The sequence below is a fragment of the Nansenia antarctica genome (assembly GCF_963989245.1).
Source record: "Nansenia antarctica genome assembly, chromosome: 13".
NCBI lineage: Eukaryota > Metazoa > Chordata > Actinopteri > Argentiniformes > Microstomatidae > Nansenia > Nansenia antarctica.
In genome coordinates this window covers 12,458,801-12,477,142 of record NC_137683.1, presented here as the reverse complement: position 1 = coordinate 12,477,142, position 18,342 = coordinate 12,458,801, and the positions used below count along the sequence as shown (strand labels likewise).

General features: G+C 42.8%; 1 protein-coding gene across 1 annotated transcript in view; it reads right to left on the bottom strand.

Moving 5' to 3' along the window:
* mmp16a (matrix metallopeptidase 16a (membrane-inserted)) overlaps window positions 1-8,397 on the bottom strand; it is a gene marked incomplete at both ends in the record, with an annotated part of 69,513 nt that extends 61,116 nt beyond the window's left edge. Inside the window, one exon of the mRNA XM_080544257.1 lies at window positions 8,272-8,397. Coding sequence (XP_080400383.1) covers window positions 8,272-8,397 — 126 coding nt within the window. The remainder of the gene's footprint in view (window positions 1-8,271) is intronic.
* Window positions 8,398-18,342: the final 9,945 nt, after the last annotated feature.

The window sequence follows — 18,342 nt, the reverse complement described above, 5'->3', positions numbered from 1 at the left end:
GACAAAAGAAAGCAAGCTGTACTGTGCGCATATCAACGAAGGGGGAGAAGGTAAAACCAAGGATGTGCGACCCGAATGTCGAGGGTTTGAGTTGGCTTTGGTGACCGTTTTGACTAAAGTGTTTGTAGTTTTTGCTAATGCCTCCCCCTGACAACTTACCCAACCTTCCCACTGTACCACTTAATCAGCCATGAGGGGTCATTTGACCCCTGTGAGTACCCTTTTTTTCATGACCTTTCCTAGATATGTGCGTTCTACCACCCAGTATCCTTACATTTTCAAATCACATCAGGATAAGGTAGTGAGCGGCGCAGTGTTTTTTAAAACGTTTCAATCTTTTTTATAGGGCTTTGTTGAAGCGTGCAGATTTCATGCTATAGTGACGTGCGGATGTGTATGTGCTGTGTAGCCTTGTGTGTTCGTATCGTTTGATGCTAGGAGACGGCGTTGCATCAGTAATTGCTTGCTACTCAGAAACTAGAACAGCCGCGACCTTCAGCTTGTACGCACACTTTGCAATCAGATCAAACACTCATGTGATGAGAATAATCCTTACACATGAGAGACCTGCCGACCCTAAGATACAGTAAGCTATTATTGTAGTAGAGTGTGTGTAGAAAGTGCTGCTCTGGCACTTTTCTGATGCGTTTTGGGGGAATAACAGAAATGATGATGAAAAAGACACCATTTAGTCATATCACAAGGTTTAGGTAAACAAAAAGGCAACTGCTATCAAGTTGTTTTCTGTGAAGCTAGGGATCATTTTTGCCAGAGGAGAAAATGATATCTTCAATGTTGATGCTACATCAGATAAGTTAAAAGCAGTCTCATTTGAAGTTGAAACAGATTTCCTATCTTGTATCTCTTTTCCGTTTGCTATTACAGAAAGATGTGTTACGTGTGAAGGAGTATTATGTAAATGTAGAGCTAAATAAACCACAACAACAAACATCTGTTGGGTTTGGAGTGGTACCGTTCTGTGTGGAAGGCATCTAGGGTCCCCGGTGTAAAACTCTTGGTTCAGAGTTGTGCAACATACACGATTATTCCAGAAAGCTGCATTGGTATTTTAGAAAACTGGACCTCATGATTATGATAATCAAAGCAATTACTGTGCAGCTAAACGACACAAATACTTTATACATACATAGTTTAGTTACATATAATGTTTTAGTAACTTTAAATTGCACTCAAATGGGTTTTTGACATTGTACCCCCTTTTTTTACTTACCCCTTGTCAGTAAAACCTGTGCATGAGAATCTGTAATTATTGTCAGGCCACCACATGTGTTATCTAGACATAGCCCCCCACCCCCCCCCCTCCTACCTTGCCGACCTCGTCCCCCTCCACACCCCCTCCCGTTGCCTCAGGTCTGACGACCAAACCACCCTCAAGACCACCAGGACCAAGCTCCGGACCTGGGGTGATAGGGCCTTTTCAGCCGCAGCCCCGTCCCTCTGGAACGCCCTCCCCCACCACATCAGACAGGCCAACACCCTCCCAACATTTAAACAGGCCCTCAAAACCCACCTCTTCAAGCTCGCCTTCACCATTTAACCTTTAACCCTCTCCCCCTCCCCTTCCCATGTGTCCCCAGCACTACCTTAATTAGGCCCCTATACTTTCTTCTATTTACCTTTTTGTTTATTATTATTACTACTCGATCTTTTCAATTTGTAAAGCGTCTTTGAGTGTCTAGAAAAGCGCTATATAAGTCTAATGTATTAATCTTTATCTGTAGTGGTTTCCCCATCTCTCTGTGGGACGGCAAGGCTCACAATCACACAACTGTACTGCTGAATATACAGTATAGGAGACCTCTGTTAGTCCGTTTGTGTTCCGTTGTACTCTAGTTCAGTCAGCTATTTGCTATCGGCCAGTGACTTATGGCAGTCTATTCATCCCAGCCACATTGAGAATGCCCCACCCCACCCCCCCGATGCTCTCATCTGCTTAAATTCAGATTTAAACGATTTTAATTAATCGTTTCACTTGTATGACAACGGTCATGTTGGTTAATAACATTACTTGAATTCTTTTAATCAATCCTTGATGGAGGAAGGATGAGAGAGAGAGAGAGAGAGAGTGAGTGAGTGAGAGAGAGAGAGAGAGAAAGAGAGAGAAAGAGAGAGAGAGAGAGAGAGAGAGAGAGAGAGAGAGAGAGAGAGAGAGAGAGAGAGAGAGAGAGAGAGAGAGAGAGAGAGAGAGAGAGAGAGAGAGAGAGAGAGAGAGAGAGAGAAAGAGAGTGAGTGAGAGAGAGAGAAAGAGATGAGTCGTATGTTTTGCCGAAGTTCTCTGAAGATGTTCGCATTGATTCATTAATGTTCCTCTTGATCTATTGCTCCGTGTGTTCTGCCTATGTAAGGGTTCTGGGCTGAAGCAGATGCAGTGGATTTTCATGCCAGACCGCCTCCTTGTTCAATACATTTGGATTTTCTCCCTCTGTCCTCTCTCTCTCCAACTTGATCATGAACAAGCTTGTATACAATGGTGCTCAATAGAATTGGAATAGGAAACTCTTGGCAGAAGAAAGAAAGAAACAGACTTCATTGGTCCCTTCAGATTTTGAGGTCCTTAATAATCAATAATAGCCAATGACAGCACACATACACACTGACACATCATTATGACAAAACAGGAGCAACTTTAACTCAGTGACTTCTCCCAAGGTCCATCCAACGACGGTGAACTCTCGTGAACTCCTCCTGCCTGCCCAAACTGTAGAGCGGATCGTTAGCTAACGAGCAGACAGGGAGCTAATTAGCCTAGCAGAGACATCAAAGCCCAACCTTAAAGGCAGTGTGAATACTTCATTAGGGATGAGGCACACTTCAAGCGGGTGTGTAGCCATAGCAACGTTCTGACAGAGATGCTTGTTGTCAACAACGACATTGCACATGGCGGTTGCCGCCATGATCGGTCACCGATCACTCAGCATTACGTGACGTTAGAATTATAAGGTTCTATCTTCATTTTTGTCCAAATTGAGTTTTTTTTACATAATCTGATCCATTAGGTGTTTATTAATGCCTGTGTGGTGTTATTTTAAAAAAAAAAATTTAGTTAGTAATTCATAAAAGACAAAGGTTCCATCTCACAAAACATAATGGAATGTAAAAACTTTGACGCTCAATATCTCTGAACTGCCCTAAACGGAGATTATAATTCTAAGCTCACGATTATACGACGGATAGATCCGGTCCATTGTCTCTATTGGTCAGTGTTCCAGCCGTGCCGATATCCATGATGTACGCACGGCTAAATGGAATGTTGACAAATTTTTTCATATTACTCCGCGTTTGTATATATTACCGTTATCAAAGTTACATTCTTACCGTTGCTTAGCATACATCAATTAAAAGTTTGTCTTGTCTTTCTTCTGTGAAATATTGATAGATAAATGTGGTAAGCGTTGTATAAAAGCGTTATGGAACGAGAAGCCGTGGTATATCGTGGATATCGGCACAGCTAGGGGGTGTAACGGCACTCCGCTTCATGTCGTGCCTAACCACCCCGCTAGCTGTGCCGATATCCACGGTATACCACGGCTTCTCGTTCCATAATGCTTAAACATAAGCTGGTACCTCAAGTAACTTGGTCGATTGAGGATGAATATGGGAAAGCACAATTAGTTTCGATGTCGGAGACTGTGACAAAAGCTGATGAATGTTATCTGTGAATACTTGTGAGTGTGCTTACAGTAGCCTACTTGTAACAACTGGTGTGTTTCTGTACGAGAAAGAGAGTGTGTGAGCTTGAGGGTGTAACTGTGAACCCATGCATGTTTTAGTGCATGGGGTGCGTGGGACTCACTTTAGATGGTAAACCAAAAGTCACAGATATTCCCAGGCCACTGGGAGTCGTAAAGGTCCCTCCTAACAAATGACATGTCAGAACATGACACCCGCCTCATGGGATAGCTTACGTCACCTCTCGGCTCCGTTTCTTCCCTCTCGTCTCAGCCACGTTGAATAATTCAGTAGGACACACACCGAACGGCTGACATGAGTGCCAGGGTCGCCAAGGCAACAAAGCCTGCCCCGCCAACCACCCTCTGCACACACTGTGTTCAGAGTCTCTGTAGCCCTATTAGTACAAATGTCAAAGAATGTCACCAAGAATGTCACAATCTGATCATCATTCTGATCAGAATTCGGGAAATTCGGAATCATCGTAATGACTATACTCTCATCTCTCGTAGCCTCGTAACCCGTTTTAAGAAGGTGATTTGGAATCGTTCTTTGATGACTGTTTTTTTGGTTGGTTTCGTCAAGTGAGATGCTCTGGTAGTTCTGCAGATTTAAATGCCGATTTAAAAATGGAAGTTATTTGATATTCTAATCACAGCAGAGACGTGTAGTGAATCTCACAGAGGACATAACCCTTTGATTGCCCTCCGCAGTCAAGACTGACACAGACACCCCAGTGGCGCAGAAATCTGTTCTCCCACAAAAGCCAAATTACGTCAGGAGAGCTGTGTGTGTGTGCGTGTATGTGTGTGTGTGTGTGTGTGTGTGTGTGTGCGTGTGTGTGTGTGCGTGTATGTGTGTGTGTGTGTGTGTGTGCGTGTATGTGTGTGTGCATGTGCGTGTGTAACAACACTAGTCAGCAAGGATCCTGCCTTTGCTCCGAATGTGGAAACACTGCTGTTTCAGTAGTAAGGACGAGGCACATACATACACAAGCTCACAAACAGACAAAGAAACCATTGAGTAGCCCATACTGTAGAACAAAACACCCACTTACAAACAACCCCCCCCCCCCCCTCCCCCCGTTAAATAACAGATTCATAACCAAGTGCAACTCATTAAGTGAGCAGTGAAGTATCTATCGAACTTATATAGATATCCAACACACAGCCCCATCGTTTCTCAGTGGACAGCCAATGGGGAACCACCACACCACTTCCTCTTCTGCCAACCCCTACTGTTTATCAGAGCCCATAGCAGTCGAGGGCAACGAGGACATTGTAGCCATTGTGTCGCATAAACAAAAGTGAGAAGTGGTGGGAGTCTGGGCAAATAAACACAGCAGCCTCTCTGACCATTCAGAGCCATTAACACAGTCCTCAGCATTGGCCTAGGTCCCACTAGAGAGTCAGCAGCGTTGCTGGACCTGGGTAGCAGCACACACCACCCACTTTCAATTATTCAGTTAGGCAGTCCGAGACCGGGCATGCCAACGGGGTAACATGAGTGGTGTTTGAAATGAGGTCTGTGTGTAGTTACACTAGCGCCTTGTGAGCACTCTCAACAGCGTAGCTATGCAAAGCATTTGGCGTACGACTCGATTCGTTATCCATACGACTGATTGTTTCTGACTAGCGATGTCTTCCAGTTATTGTTGCTGACATCACAGTGACAGAGCAGGGTCAAAATGGGTTTGATCTAATTCCCGTATTTAAGCATTTGTGAGTGTGTGTATTCTCTGAAGGGATTTTCTCGGTACAGTAGAAGGTCCTGGAGAGAATCAACCACTTTATGACTCATTGCAGAATGTTGCACCTGCTCTATAGACTAACGATAATGAATGCGTACATGCTTCAAAAGGGAATAAAAAGGCTCACAAGGTTATATGTTGCCCCAGTGCAGGGCTGTTAAAGTGTGGAGTACCGCTGTGTGCCTACGGATGAATGAATGTTGAGTGAAAAGGTGCACATTTGATGCAACTGCATTCAACTTGGTGTATTACATAACACAAAGACAATTAACTGTTATGAGAGTAGCCAACAACTGGCTAAATGCATGGTATCCACAACGTCTGATATTTGTTTTCTCAATTTCCTCCATAGAGAAAAAGAATGACATTAAACAACAGTTATGGTAAAGAGTGATGTACAAATCAAGGTGACTCCACAATGACATGGGTGTTTGTTTGATTGTCACAACATACACACACAACCACTGAGATAAAGAGCAAGGATTTCCCATGCAATGTTGGGCAACAACACTATATTTCAGTTGCCCAGAAACAGAAAGGAAAATCAGTTTACAAACCCATTAGTATCTTAATAATGACTTTGTCTTGTTGCCTTGCTTTCTTGCCTAACAATAACCAACCCCTTCTTATTGGCAAAGTAGTTCATGCCTTCTCTCTTAAGAGAGAGCATGACCATGAATGAAATGATATGTGGCTGTAGCATTATGAGAGAGGCTGCCTTAATCTGGGGGAAATTACTTTTTAGCTGACAGTGAGGTAGACAAAAGAGATGAAATGGTCAAAAATGCTCCACACAGAATACCAAAGACACTGTGCAAAAGGAGTCAAGTTCAGGCCACTCTAGTGACATAGACGATGGGAAACTCAGCCGACCTAGTCACAGAACTTTACGCCCATTAAACTCTCCCCCAATCAGAGTGAGGATCTCTCTTGACCACAGTCTCACCACCAATTACAGACCAGGTTTATGGCAACCTCCCACCAGAAACCACACCTGTCATTTGACTAAGACCAGGATACACATTCATCCTCTCTTTTATTGCCCTCTGTGACCTGTGTGTGTGTGTGTGTGTGTGTGTGTGTGTGTGTGTGTGTGTGTTTGAGTGTAAGAGAGAGAGAGAGAGAGAGAGAGAGAGAGAGAGAGAGAGAGAGAGAGAGAGTGAGAGAGAGAGAGAAGGCCAGACCCACCCTGTATGAGGCCAAACCACATCGATTCACCACGGCACTCAAAGCCAACGACCATTTTTAGTATCATTGGGATTTACTGTACGAACATGAATCACTGAGTCCCTCTGTTCCCTACCACTGTCTCTCATCAGTTTGGGAACTCTGTGTGAGCTCATTCAGCTGTGTGTTGGTTGTGCTGGGCGTTTTCAATGGAGCAGCAGGCTTTAACATCATTGATTAATGTATATTCTTCCTGTCAAATAAATCTATTAGCGGACAGCACGGCACATCATTTCCCAAAATGACTAGTGATAGATAGGGCTTGTAAGGTCAGAATAATGTCGATTTTGCAGTGCACTAAAAAAGCATTCCCCTCTCATGCGATAACCATGTTTATCTGCACTTCTAAAACGAGTCTTTCTACTGATAAGAACCTCAAAAAGCAAACCACCTCAAAGAGAGAGACAAAAAGCAAAAATGTATTTGCATTGCAATATGCTTCAGGACCGGATATCTGAGCCTGTATCACAATGATCAAAGGTCTTGAGTTTCAGGCTCCCAGCTAAGCTTTTGACCATACACCAAAGACCTCGGGTGGGGGGAGGAGGGCCTCCTGTCATGTGAGCTTTGACATTTTAACTGCATAACCTGGAGCATCTGTTCTAAATCTTCAGAGTCTTTTTGAGGTTTTGATATGGCATGCCAAGCTGCAAATCATGTGGATATAAGGCCTCTGTTAGCAGTGTTAACATGCTAAACGACTGGAAATGATCATTCCCCTTTCAGTGATATTACAGAGATACGTGCTCTGTCGCTATGCATTTATCGCCGGACTGTAGGGCAATTTCCCCATTGCATAAATCCGTCTAGGCTCGAGGCCTGCCGTTGGCATAAACTTTATGTTTTGACCACGCCCACTTAAACAAAAAAAACTAATTGGCAACAAGTACAGCCCTGGGCTGATAGATCGATAGATTTGGACTCAGAGGGCGGGCTATTTGAGCGTTATTTATTTATTTATTTAATCTCATCTCTTTTTTTTCCTTCTTTTTTTTATACAAATGTGTCTAACTCCTTGTGACATGTTAAAGGCTAGTTGAACCATATTTCCACAGAAAAGAGACAATTGTGTTACCTAATTGTTGCTAATCACAGTGGTCACAGTGGTAAAAGTGGCATGTGTCGCCTAAATAGAACAATTAAATTAAATTAAACTGATTTTAAAAATAAAATATGATTCAGATATTAGCCTATCAGAGCGTGGCAATAGCATTAACATGTTGAAAGGAAAGTGGCATTATTAGCCTATTAATTCTATTAATTCTAATCAATAATTGAAATAATAGAGACGTGCTTTAAATGCATACTCCCTGGAAAAGTCACAAATAGTGGGGTAGGTGGATGGGAACGGTTTACTATCAGTTCGCACCTCGTTAACACTCACAATGAGGTCCGCTGTTCCAGCGAAATTCAACTTCAGGAACCGTTATGTCTCCCATAGCGGTCCTTATTAACACAGGACGTTTTGCCTATGACCATTTTGAACATCTTTTTTTTTCTCATCATTATTAATAATAATAATGACCAATAAAAACAATACTTTTCCTCGCTTTATTGAAACCATGAATGGCCATAATATTAATAACCAGTCCCCCCATCCTTACCTCTACGCTGAACGGCTGCTCCTCTCCGTTCACGCCACAGAAAATCCACAGAAAGAATTGCAAGCACCAAGTCCCTAAACAAAAGCTATGCAAACGTCTCCTAGTATGGATTGCTAATAAAATCATAGTGACCCCCTTTTTATTGTTTCGGCTTGTTTTTATTAATTGTCAATAAAAAAACAAACGGACAAGGAGTAATAATTCCCGGCGTCTCAGGCGGTCAGGAGGAACATGGGTGATGGTATCTCTCTCGCATGCCCAAAGGAAAGAATTCGCCGCTTCGTTGAGGCTTTTTTTTTAAGTTATCCGGAGAAGACGATCATTCGCAATTGTTGTCGGCAATTCTCTTTTCTTTTGTCCACTGCTTCAGTTCTCCTTAGTGGCTGTACATCTAATGCTGTTGTCAGACACATTTAGCTCAGTTCCTGCGCTGCGCGGCAGAGCTGCGAGTTTTTCAACCAGACCTCCTTCCCCTGACTGCGCATGCGCTCCTTACGAACACTCGTCAGAGCCGCATATTATATCACTCCCTTTTTGGACCATTCATGGCTCAGCGTCACGGAATCTTGATTCTTGAAGTTATAATATGTTCGCAATATATTATGCCCGCTGGACAGTGGTTTAAATAGCAAACACGCTTGAATAATACCAAATAACAACATCAACAATTGCATTGCAGCTGCTGCTTATTACAGTATGGTGGTGGTGATGATGATGATGATGATGATGATGATGATGAAGATGATGATGATGATGAGGACTCGCATAGCATGAGTCCTTATTACACTTGTGAAATAACACAGGCCTCATACAAATCTTTAATTTACTGGAGTCATTACAGAGCAACTACACCAGGAAAAACTTAATGTAAAGTGTAACATTTGTCCTTGTGTATTAGAGGTTATATGTCCACTGTAGGTCAAAGACAATCATTCTGTTTAATACAGTAGCCTATACTCCTTTTATAATAATCTGATATATTGTCAGTGACGATGATGAGAGCTGAGAGACACATAAAACCATAGCTTTGGTATCCAAAGTACCACCAGAGGGCAATGAAAAGCACCAATATCTTACTATAAGTCAAACCTTGCCTCCAAGTGCCTTCTCTCCCTGCATAATTTAGTAGTTGACATAAGTGCATTGGTGTTCTCTGATTAATGTCTTATACCACATACTGTATTCTATGGAAACATTTAACTTGAATTTGACATACGCCCGCCCAACGCCCGCTCCTTTCTCACAGATCAGATGGAAAAGCCCCTCTCTCTGTAATCTTCTCCAATAATCAATTATTTTTCAAATGTGATGGGAAAGTAACACCCAGAGCGAGGGGCTGGGGGGGCGGGGGGGGGGCGCCACCATTAGCCCTGTTGATGAGGCTTCAATTGACACGGCCCCCCCAGGGGTCTCATAGAAGGCACTAAATGGGCAATGGACTCAATCTGAACCTCTCACAGACTCCTGCATTATGCTCTGTATATCCATCCTCTTTATCACTGGTCTCAGATCGACTAACCATGCTAACGCTAACTATGCTGAATCCAAAGCGATCAGTTAGCCTGTAATGTGTGTGTGTCAGTCGTAGAAGAAAGCACAGTGAAATTAAGTTGTAGTTGTGAATGTTCCACTGCTTGTTCACTGTTATTGTGGACATGAGAAAAGAGGAGACACACGATCACACCATACTGTAGGAAAGTGGCTTGCCTTATGGTAAGTAAGTAAGTAAGTAACGACAAACAGCTGCCCAAAGTGCTTAGCAGATAAAAGATAAAGAGAAAAACAAGATCAAAGAGATTAAATACAGATAAAAAACAAACATATAAAATAGATAAAATACACTAAAAACAAGGTGCAATACAAATAAAATGGTATTATACGAGCCTTTTCTATTTGGGATTGTTTTCACAGTGTTCAGACATGTCACATGTCATCCTCATGAACGTGTAGTTGTCGTACCCTTGTGAAAAGACCAATTGAAATTGATTATGTTACACTACTACTGGCATGACTTGTAAATACGACTTGTAAATACGACTTGTAAATTGGAAATGCCAACATGGAGGAGGAGGGGGGAGGGGGAGGGGGGAGGGGGAGGTGGGGGACTATTGGGGTAAAGGGAGATTGGGAAGGGGAGGGGGGGGTGAAAGGTTTATGGGAATTTTGTATTTATAAACCATATTTTTGTTATTCTATTTTCTCCTTTGTTTATTTGTATGTTACCACTCCCTTGTTTTACTCCCTGAAATAATAATACAAAATTGATCACAAAAAAAAGTAAAGAAATGCCAACATGTTTGTTTGATGAGAGGGAAACTGGCTATGATGAAGGTCGGAGGAAGGCATGCCCACATGTTGCTTTAATCAGCTGCCTGCCATGCTACTGATGTACAGGTGTCAATGTAAGATGTAGGATTGCCATGAGAATTGCAATACAAAGTGCCCTTCATTTAAGTATGCAGACATCCAGAGCATGCACTGCAAATACAGTAGAATGTATACGAATTAGGACTCACTGGTGAACTGCACTGGTACTGTGTACCGACTTTGCACTCACCCAATGTGCATTTACCATTTACTCTGCATGCATCTAATCAGCCATCAGTCTCTTATACAATATTTATCAGGTGGTCTTGTAAAGAGAGTAGAACAGGTGCGACATGGCAGGTCTCTCACAGACGACAGATGATGCTGTATTCCTACAACTAGAGCACCAGTCATTTTACCAGCCATCTGCACCACCACAGGCACTTTTGCTCTCTCTCTCTCTCTCTCTCTCTCTCTCTCTCTCTGTCTCCCCCCCCCTCTCTCTCTCTCTCTCTCTCTCTCTCTCTGTCTCTCTCTCTCTTTCTCCCTCTCTCTCACTTCCTCTTGATTATTTCCTTTCTCTGTAGTGTTGAGTGGAGGCTCTCCCCTGCCAGGCTCCACCACTAACCCCAGCACACTGTTCCTCCCACCATGCTGTCTTTGCCAGGACCTCACAAAACTCTCTCTCCAAATATGACTCTCCATGTAATAACTGCATCTGTTCCCATTCAGCCGGCCTGGACCGGTTACCCTGGCAGCTCGGCTCCAAAGCCTCCAGTCTGCTTCCTCTCCTTCGGAGGCCAGGAATGAAATGAAAAAAAAAGACGAAGAGAAGCCTGCTGCAGAGTATGTCGGTGAAGCACATTTCGCTCGGGTCAAGTAGTTGAAGTGAAAGTGAAGTTGAAACCATCCCTTTTTCCCTTCTTTTTTCCTTGCCTTTCTTACCCACTCACTCTCGTTCACTCTGGCAGCTCACCTCTCTGTATCTTCCTCAATGTTCGATGGTCAGTCGATTGTCAGTCAACCACAGACACTTCATACAAAGGATAACATCCAACAGCTGTGTGATCCTGGGCTCCGTCCTATGAAGTTTGACACGAGGCATAAGGCACTGCGGTAATGAACTAACCATGAGTGAATTAATTGAGAGGATTGCTGGCTTATTTCAGCTTGGCTGGACAGACAGAAGAAAATGGGTAGCGGTGGTGTTTGATATAAAAATAACCTTATTATAGCCCACACGTTCCCAGCACTGTGAACAGACTGGGTATTTACATAATAAGCTTAACCATGCACTCGGATTTACACAAGCCAGCCCTCCAAGAAACCAGCTAGAGTTTGTGGAAGCGATGGGGCCTCTGCCATCTGTGATGAGATGTGTGTATGTGGATGTATTTGTGTGTGTGTGTGGGGGGGGAGAGAGAGAGAGGCAAGCAGGGCAGGGAGGGGGGGGGGGGGGGGGAGCAATTCTAAAGTCACTTTAGTTGGAGCTTAACCCATCCCTGGGCCACACATTTCACAGATGAGACGGGGTTCAAAGTGCACACCTTGCTGGGGTAAAGGTAGAACCTGCAGGTCTTGCTAAGTGACATCCTCCCAGAGGAACAGGTGCCAGGTGTCAGAGGGACGACACATCTGTCACGTCGGACCCCCCCGTACTGTGACACGACGGCAAACATAATTAAGATGCAGCAACACTTTCTTTCCCCCCCGTTCCATGCTGCTCCACACCTACATGGGAAGTAGGGCGACCGCCGTGGTGCTGTTTTTACTGGCACCTGTGAAGTCTGTCAGTATGACCAAGACGGTTTTCATTGGAACCTTCAGAAGTCTGTAAAAAAAAAGGATACAAAATAGAGGACGACTGCCGTCTCAAATGTGTTTATAGCTCGATGACAAAATGAACATGTTACTGCATAAATGAGACTTTCTCTGCTTCCTGTTGACATTTCAGATTGGGATTTCGGTCATAACGTCTGCTTTCTCAGCTTTATTAAGTACTTACTAATCTTCTGCTGTGGTTACTCTGGGCTTGTGATCTATTAGATATGTCCACTTTTGGCCCGATGTGAGAGGACCCCCATTACAATCCAAACAAGATAATACTGCATATGTTCAAAGTTTATGAAGTCATGCATACAAGGATGTAGTGTTGATTATTGCCTTGTAAACATTCCAAAATGAGCCAATAACATCATACTGTGACAACCACAGAAGTATACTGTACAGAACCAAAACTGGAGGAAATATGAATAGTATATATCACAGTGTTTTTATTGCAGCCAATATATTAATCATTATTAGTGTAATCTTTCTTAAATGTTGTGGGGAAGGAGAACGCTTTAGCAGGGGAAAGGAAAGCGCTGATCCGTGCGTTTGCAGACTGATCTATAATTCACCAGTCAGGGTTTAATGTTTGCAGTTCAGAAATCTGCACCATTCATCTGAAAGAGTCTCACACGCGCCAGTGGAAATAAATCGCTAGCCATAACCGATCTGCTGCACTAGATGATGGTGTTTTATCATGTCCGACCTGTGTGATGAGCAAAGAGTGAAGACTTCAACTATGACAACAATAAGAGCATTGAATGACACCTCTCTCCTTCCATAGACACAGAATGAGTAGGAACATTTCAACATAGTACAGAGTCTGAGTCGTACTGCTTATATGATCATTATAATAGCGTTAATGTTCTATAGGCAACATTAGACACTTTTTGGAGAAAGAAAAGTGGAAGAAGGGAGGTTCAGTGTGTTTGGAGAACTCACTGGTGCCTCAGGCATAACCATATCTGTATTCATCATGGTGTCCCAGCCAGGGAAGTGTACTGTTGCATATCACATGTATGACTGACCCTGTCTGTTGTTTACTTTGCATATCACATGTATGACTGACCCTGTCTGTTGTTTACTTTGCATATCACATGTATGACTGACCCTGTCTGTTGTTTACTTTGCATATCACATGTATGACTGACCCTGTAGTTGATTACTTTGCATATCACATGTATGACTGACCCTGTAGGTGTTTACTGTTGCATATTCAAACCTTTATTTAAACTCGTAAGTTACTGAGGTTGCCCTCATTTACAGTAGCAACGAGTGATCACATGTATGACTGACCCTGTAGTTTACGCCCTCCCAGGTTGGTAACAGAGAGAGAAGGTTGTCATGGTGAGGGTGTGTGTGATCTCGGGGACAGAGGGAGATCTGGCACCACCTTCCAAACAGAGTCTGAACACGTGTCACTTCTCTTCCCAGCAGCCCCCATCACAGGAAGTGCGCCCTTTCCTTAATGACCCTGACTCACTGACAAAACTGCCTGGTGCCAGAACAAGTGTTTTGGCATCAAAGTGTTTACCATGCATATGTCAGTGTGTGTGTGTGTGTGTGTGTGTGTGTGTGTGTATGTGTGTGTGTGTGTGTGTGTGTGGTTGTGTGTGTGTGTGTGTGTGTGTGTGTGTGTGTGTGTGTGTGTGTGTGTGTGCGTGTGTGTTCCTAAAAATGAATTTGAGCGTTGGGCTGTGAAACATCAGATGAGCACAAGGAAGCCATGCTTGGGACAGCCCTTGTAGGAATGCTTGACCAATATAAATTCAATAGAGTAGAAACATAAAATACTGTCAACACACATGACATACACACACCAAGCCTAAATTGGCATGGCAGTGAACTGATATTCTATGATAGGAGCTGTCTAGAGCAGACTATATTTCTGCAAAATATGAGTATAGATTTAGACACCAGAAAAATAATTGTGCGTAGTTGTGTGTTTTTAGCATGTTGATGTTCTATCAGCATGTTGTGATGTGCTAAACATGCAGTTAGATGTTCGCAGCGATGTTCCTTTTTAGTGCTAGCTATTAGCAGCTGTTTTGCCTTTGTTTTGATTCAGAGGAAGCACATTTCTCCGCTATTTGGTTTGAGGTGGACCAACAATCAAATAAGCGTATATCTTCTGCAACTATTTTCAGATTTCAATGTATGACACATCATTTGAAAGCTTACAATCTGTACTGGACTTTTTAACCAGACCCAGGCTTCATAGTCTATGAACAAACAGGCTTCATGACAAAATATGCATTTTATAAACATTTAGCTGTATTCTGTTGAAATGTCAATGAAAAGTGGTTTAAACGGTGGTACAAAATAATTCAACCAGACACCTGAGGATTTAATCAAAAGAAAATATTCTCTGTAGTCTAAACAGTCTGATGGTGGTATTGTGTGGACAAGATAAGATACAGACGCGTGCAGACGGAGGCCATTGTTAACGCCAGTGCTTTATTTCACCTTGTTTATTTATTTCCTAAAAGAGAAACGTGAGAGACCAAGGGGGAGATATGTATCGCCATGGAGCTGGCTCTAATCTTGTTACAATACAGTGTGTGTGCAGTGGAAGAGGAGCTGTAACTGAATTATTCTTTGTGTGGAGATAAGGTGAGGAATATAATATAGGTGCACATTTCACTGATAACATTGATCAACGTCATGTTTTACACAAGCTTTAATGTATTTTGGGGGTTTTGTGTTTCTCCTTTGGGGCTGACAGCCCATGTCAAGTTTCCTTGATTGTAATCTGCTGAGTGAGGATTTACAGTATATGATCTACACTTTACATGATATCTACAAATATGCCCACATTTCTATTAACAAATCAAATAAAATGTTATTTTGTCACTTATATCGCATACAGTTGTAACTGACAACTATTTTGGGATCTTCACACTCAACAAAACACTCAACTAACAGCAGACAGCAACAATCAACAAGTCAATAATAAGTCATTAAAAGTGACAAAATGTAACAATAAAGTGATAGTGAGGTGAAGTGATAATAGTGCAATTATGTCAGTGTGCAATAATGTGCAATAGATGTCAGATGTTGGACAGATAACATGCACTTTGAGGAGTTTGTATATCCAACACCTATGCAGTCTTATTCTACAGAACAATATGGATCTGCTCTGGGTAGTTAACCTTAATCTAAATCCATGATAGCCTTTCCATGAGAGCTAATCAATGTCTAATAACCTTGTATCCAGCTCAGTGGAGCCATGTACAGCCAGGTTCAATTGAATTATCTGATCTTGCCATTTACTATTACTCTGGCAGGTATTGACTTTGGCATATAGAGAACAACAGTGATGGCACTAAGGGCAGCGGTACTAGATATTCAGCACGCATGGTGAGGTGGCATTGGACCATAATGTGTGCCAGTGGGGGTGAGGGACAGACAAACACACACACACACACGCACGCATGCATCGCGCGCGCACACACACACACACACACACACACACACACACACACACACACACACACACACACACACGCACACAAACACGCACGCACACATGCACGTACATACACACACGCCTACACACATAGCATGTAAAGATAGCATGCACACATAGCATGCAAAAGACCTTGTGAAATTTGACACATTACTTTGAGAATGGATGATTTTACAAGCAAGAATTCTCCAAGCAAGAAAAGTGTCATCACAGACTAAAACCCAGCCAAATTATTTTAGCGCTTGTTGTTTTGCGTGTTTCCCACTTTGAAAAGTATTCCCATTTGCATGGCGTTACTGTAGGCCTATTATGAAGCTGCGTTTAATGGGAACTCTCTTGCTGCCCCCCCCCCTCTCCATCTCCTTTGATGGCCTCTTTGATTGAGTTTCAGAGTGCTGTCATCTGGCCTGTGTTATTCACTCGCAGAAACGGGACACATCCCTCCTACCGCAATCTGTTCACATTATGGCTCTGACTTTTAGGAGTGCCTCTCGCAGCGGTCGACTCTGGTCATTTCACACCTCTCTCTCTGTGACGGTTCCTGCCCACATCTCCTTCTGATGCCCAGATGGAATTGTCGCTTTGGGTGCAAACCACTTGAGCTAGTATACCCTCTTTTTTCTTAGGGAATAGATAACAACAATAAATATCAATGCATTTGGTGAAGTAAAGGGGAATTCATAAGTGGTACTTTCATCAGACGTGTTTACCCAGAGCTGTTGCATTCATCAATGTGGATATACCGACAATTTTTGATCAATGCATTTCCATAAAAGCATTGGCGTGAGACTCTTTACACAATTGAATTTGTAAGTGGGTTTCTCAGGAGCAGGAATATTGGATGTGATATGCTGCAATGACTGAGTGTGCAAACGGCCGTGAGCGGTATGGGAGTGTGCATGCATGAAGGTGTACATGTGTGTACCGTTCACCGTGTGTGTACCGTTCACCGTTTGTGAACGTCTTCGGTGTCGGTGTGGAAAGGAGTAAGAATTCCAACAGTTCGTGAGCTTAGAATGATAAGGTTCTATCTCCGTTTAGGGTAGTTCAGAGATATTGAGCGTCAAAGTTTTTACATTCCATTATGTTTTATGAGATGGAACCTTTGTATTTGATGAATTACTAAGTAAAAAATGGCAACATTTAAAAAATAACACCACACAGGCATTAATAAACACCTAATGGATCAGATTATGTAAAAAAACTAGATTTTGACAAAAATGGAGACAGAACCTTATAATTCTAATGTCACGAGTTCCACCAGAGGAAGCCCTTCGAGGATGTCTGGGAGATATGTTTGGATTATAGGTCACAAACATTTCCTCCCCCACATTCTTAGCTGACCCATACCTCACCTCCCACTCCCGAGTGTTTCCTTGGCGTACAGTACAGTACATGTACATCAACAGTCTGCCAGTCTGTTTAAGAAGAGGACTTGCACACAGTGTTCCCCTAATGTAATGTACACCATGTGCACACAGCAGTCACAAAAATGCATAAAAGATTGGGCTAAAATTGTTGCTGCATTCTCTCTTTTAGTAGCTCTGTCCAACTCTTTCAGTTGAGCATCACTATATCTTGCGGTGTACGTGCATAGTAGAATGACTCTTGCCAGAGGTGTGTTCTGTCATAAATCATGGAAGGCCATAATCCAATCACGTGGGACTGCATAACAGAGGCAAGGTACAACATCGGGGAGTGCAGGAATGGTCTCAGGCGGACGGCAGTTATGGAGGATTGGCGTTGGTCAATTGTCTCTACCCTGCAAACACAAAATACTTAGGCAGCCAATGTAACAAGGTTTAGAGGGTAGACTATGGGAGGTAATGCAGTTTATTATGCTAAATGTAGCAGAGGAAATATGTGCCTTTTATTTAAAGGCACTTTCACCCTCTTAGACGGAGAGGGGCAGGTTTCGCAACGACCAGTCAAACCGTTCTATCATTATATATCTAACAGCATAACTCCCACTCTTTTGTGTAGGATTGCTTCACGTGGGGATATCCTTTTTCAAGATGGCCCGTACAGTACACTGTACCAGCATCAGAATACTGTAGCGAACGTGTCCTTGGTAGTGTAACTCGCCCCATGCGGGAATCGAACCCCGATCTCCCGCATAACCGACGGCCGCGCTAACCACTATACCAAGAGAGTTAACTCCCTTGGAGGAGCTGTTAACGGGGCCTCATACAGGATCGTTACAATACCATAAACCCCTCAGATTAACCAGTAAAGGGCCCACAAACAATTCCAAATCCAAAAAGGCAAGTCTGATCTGCATATACCTTTATTGTATGTGAAAACAATAATGCACAAACACTGGAGAAATTCATAGGTTTGGCAAATATTGAGACGGCCATACAACCAACAGGTTTCCTGTTTGGGCTCTAAACCTTCCCTTTGTCCTGTCTTTTAATAATAATAATAATAATAATAATAATAATAATAATAATAATAATAATACATTT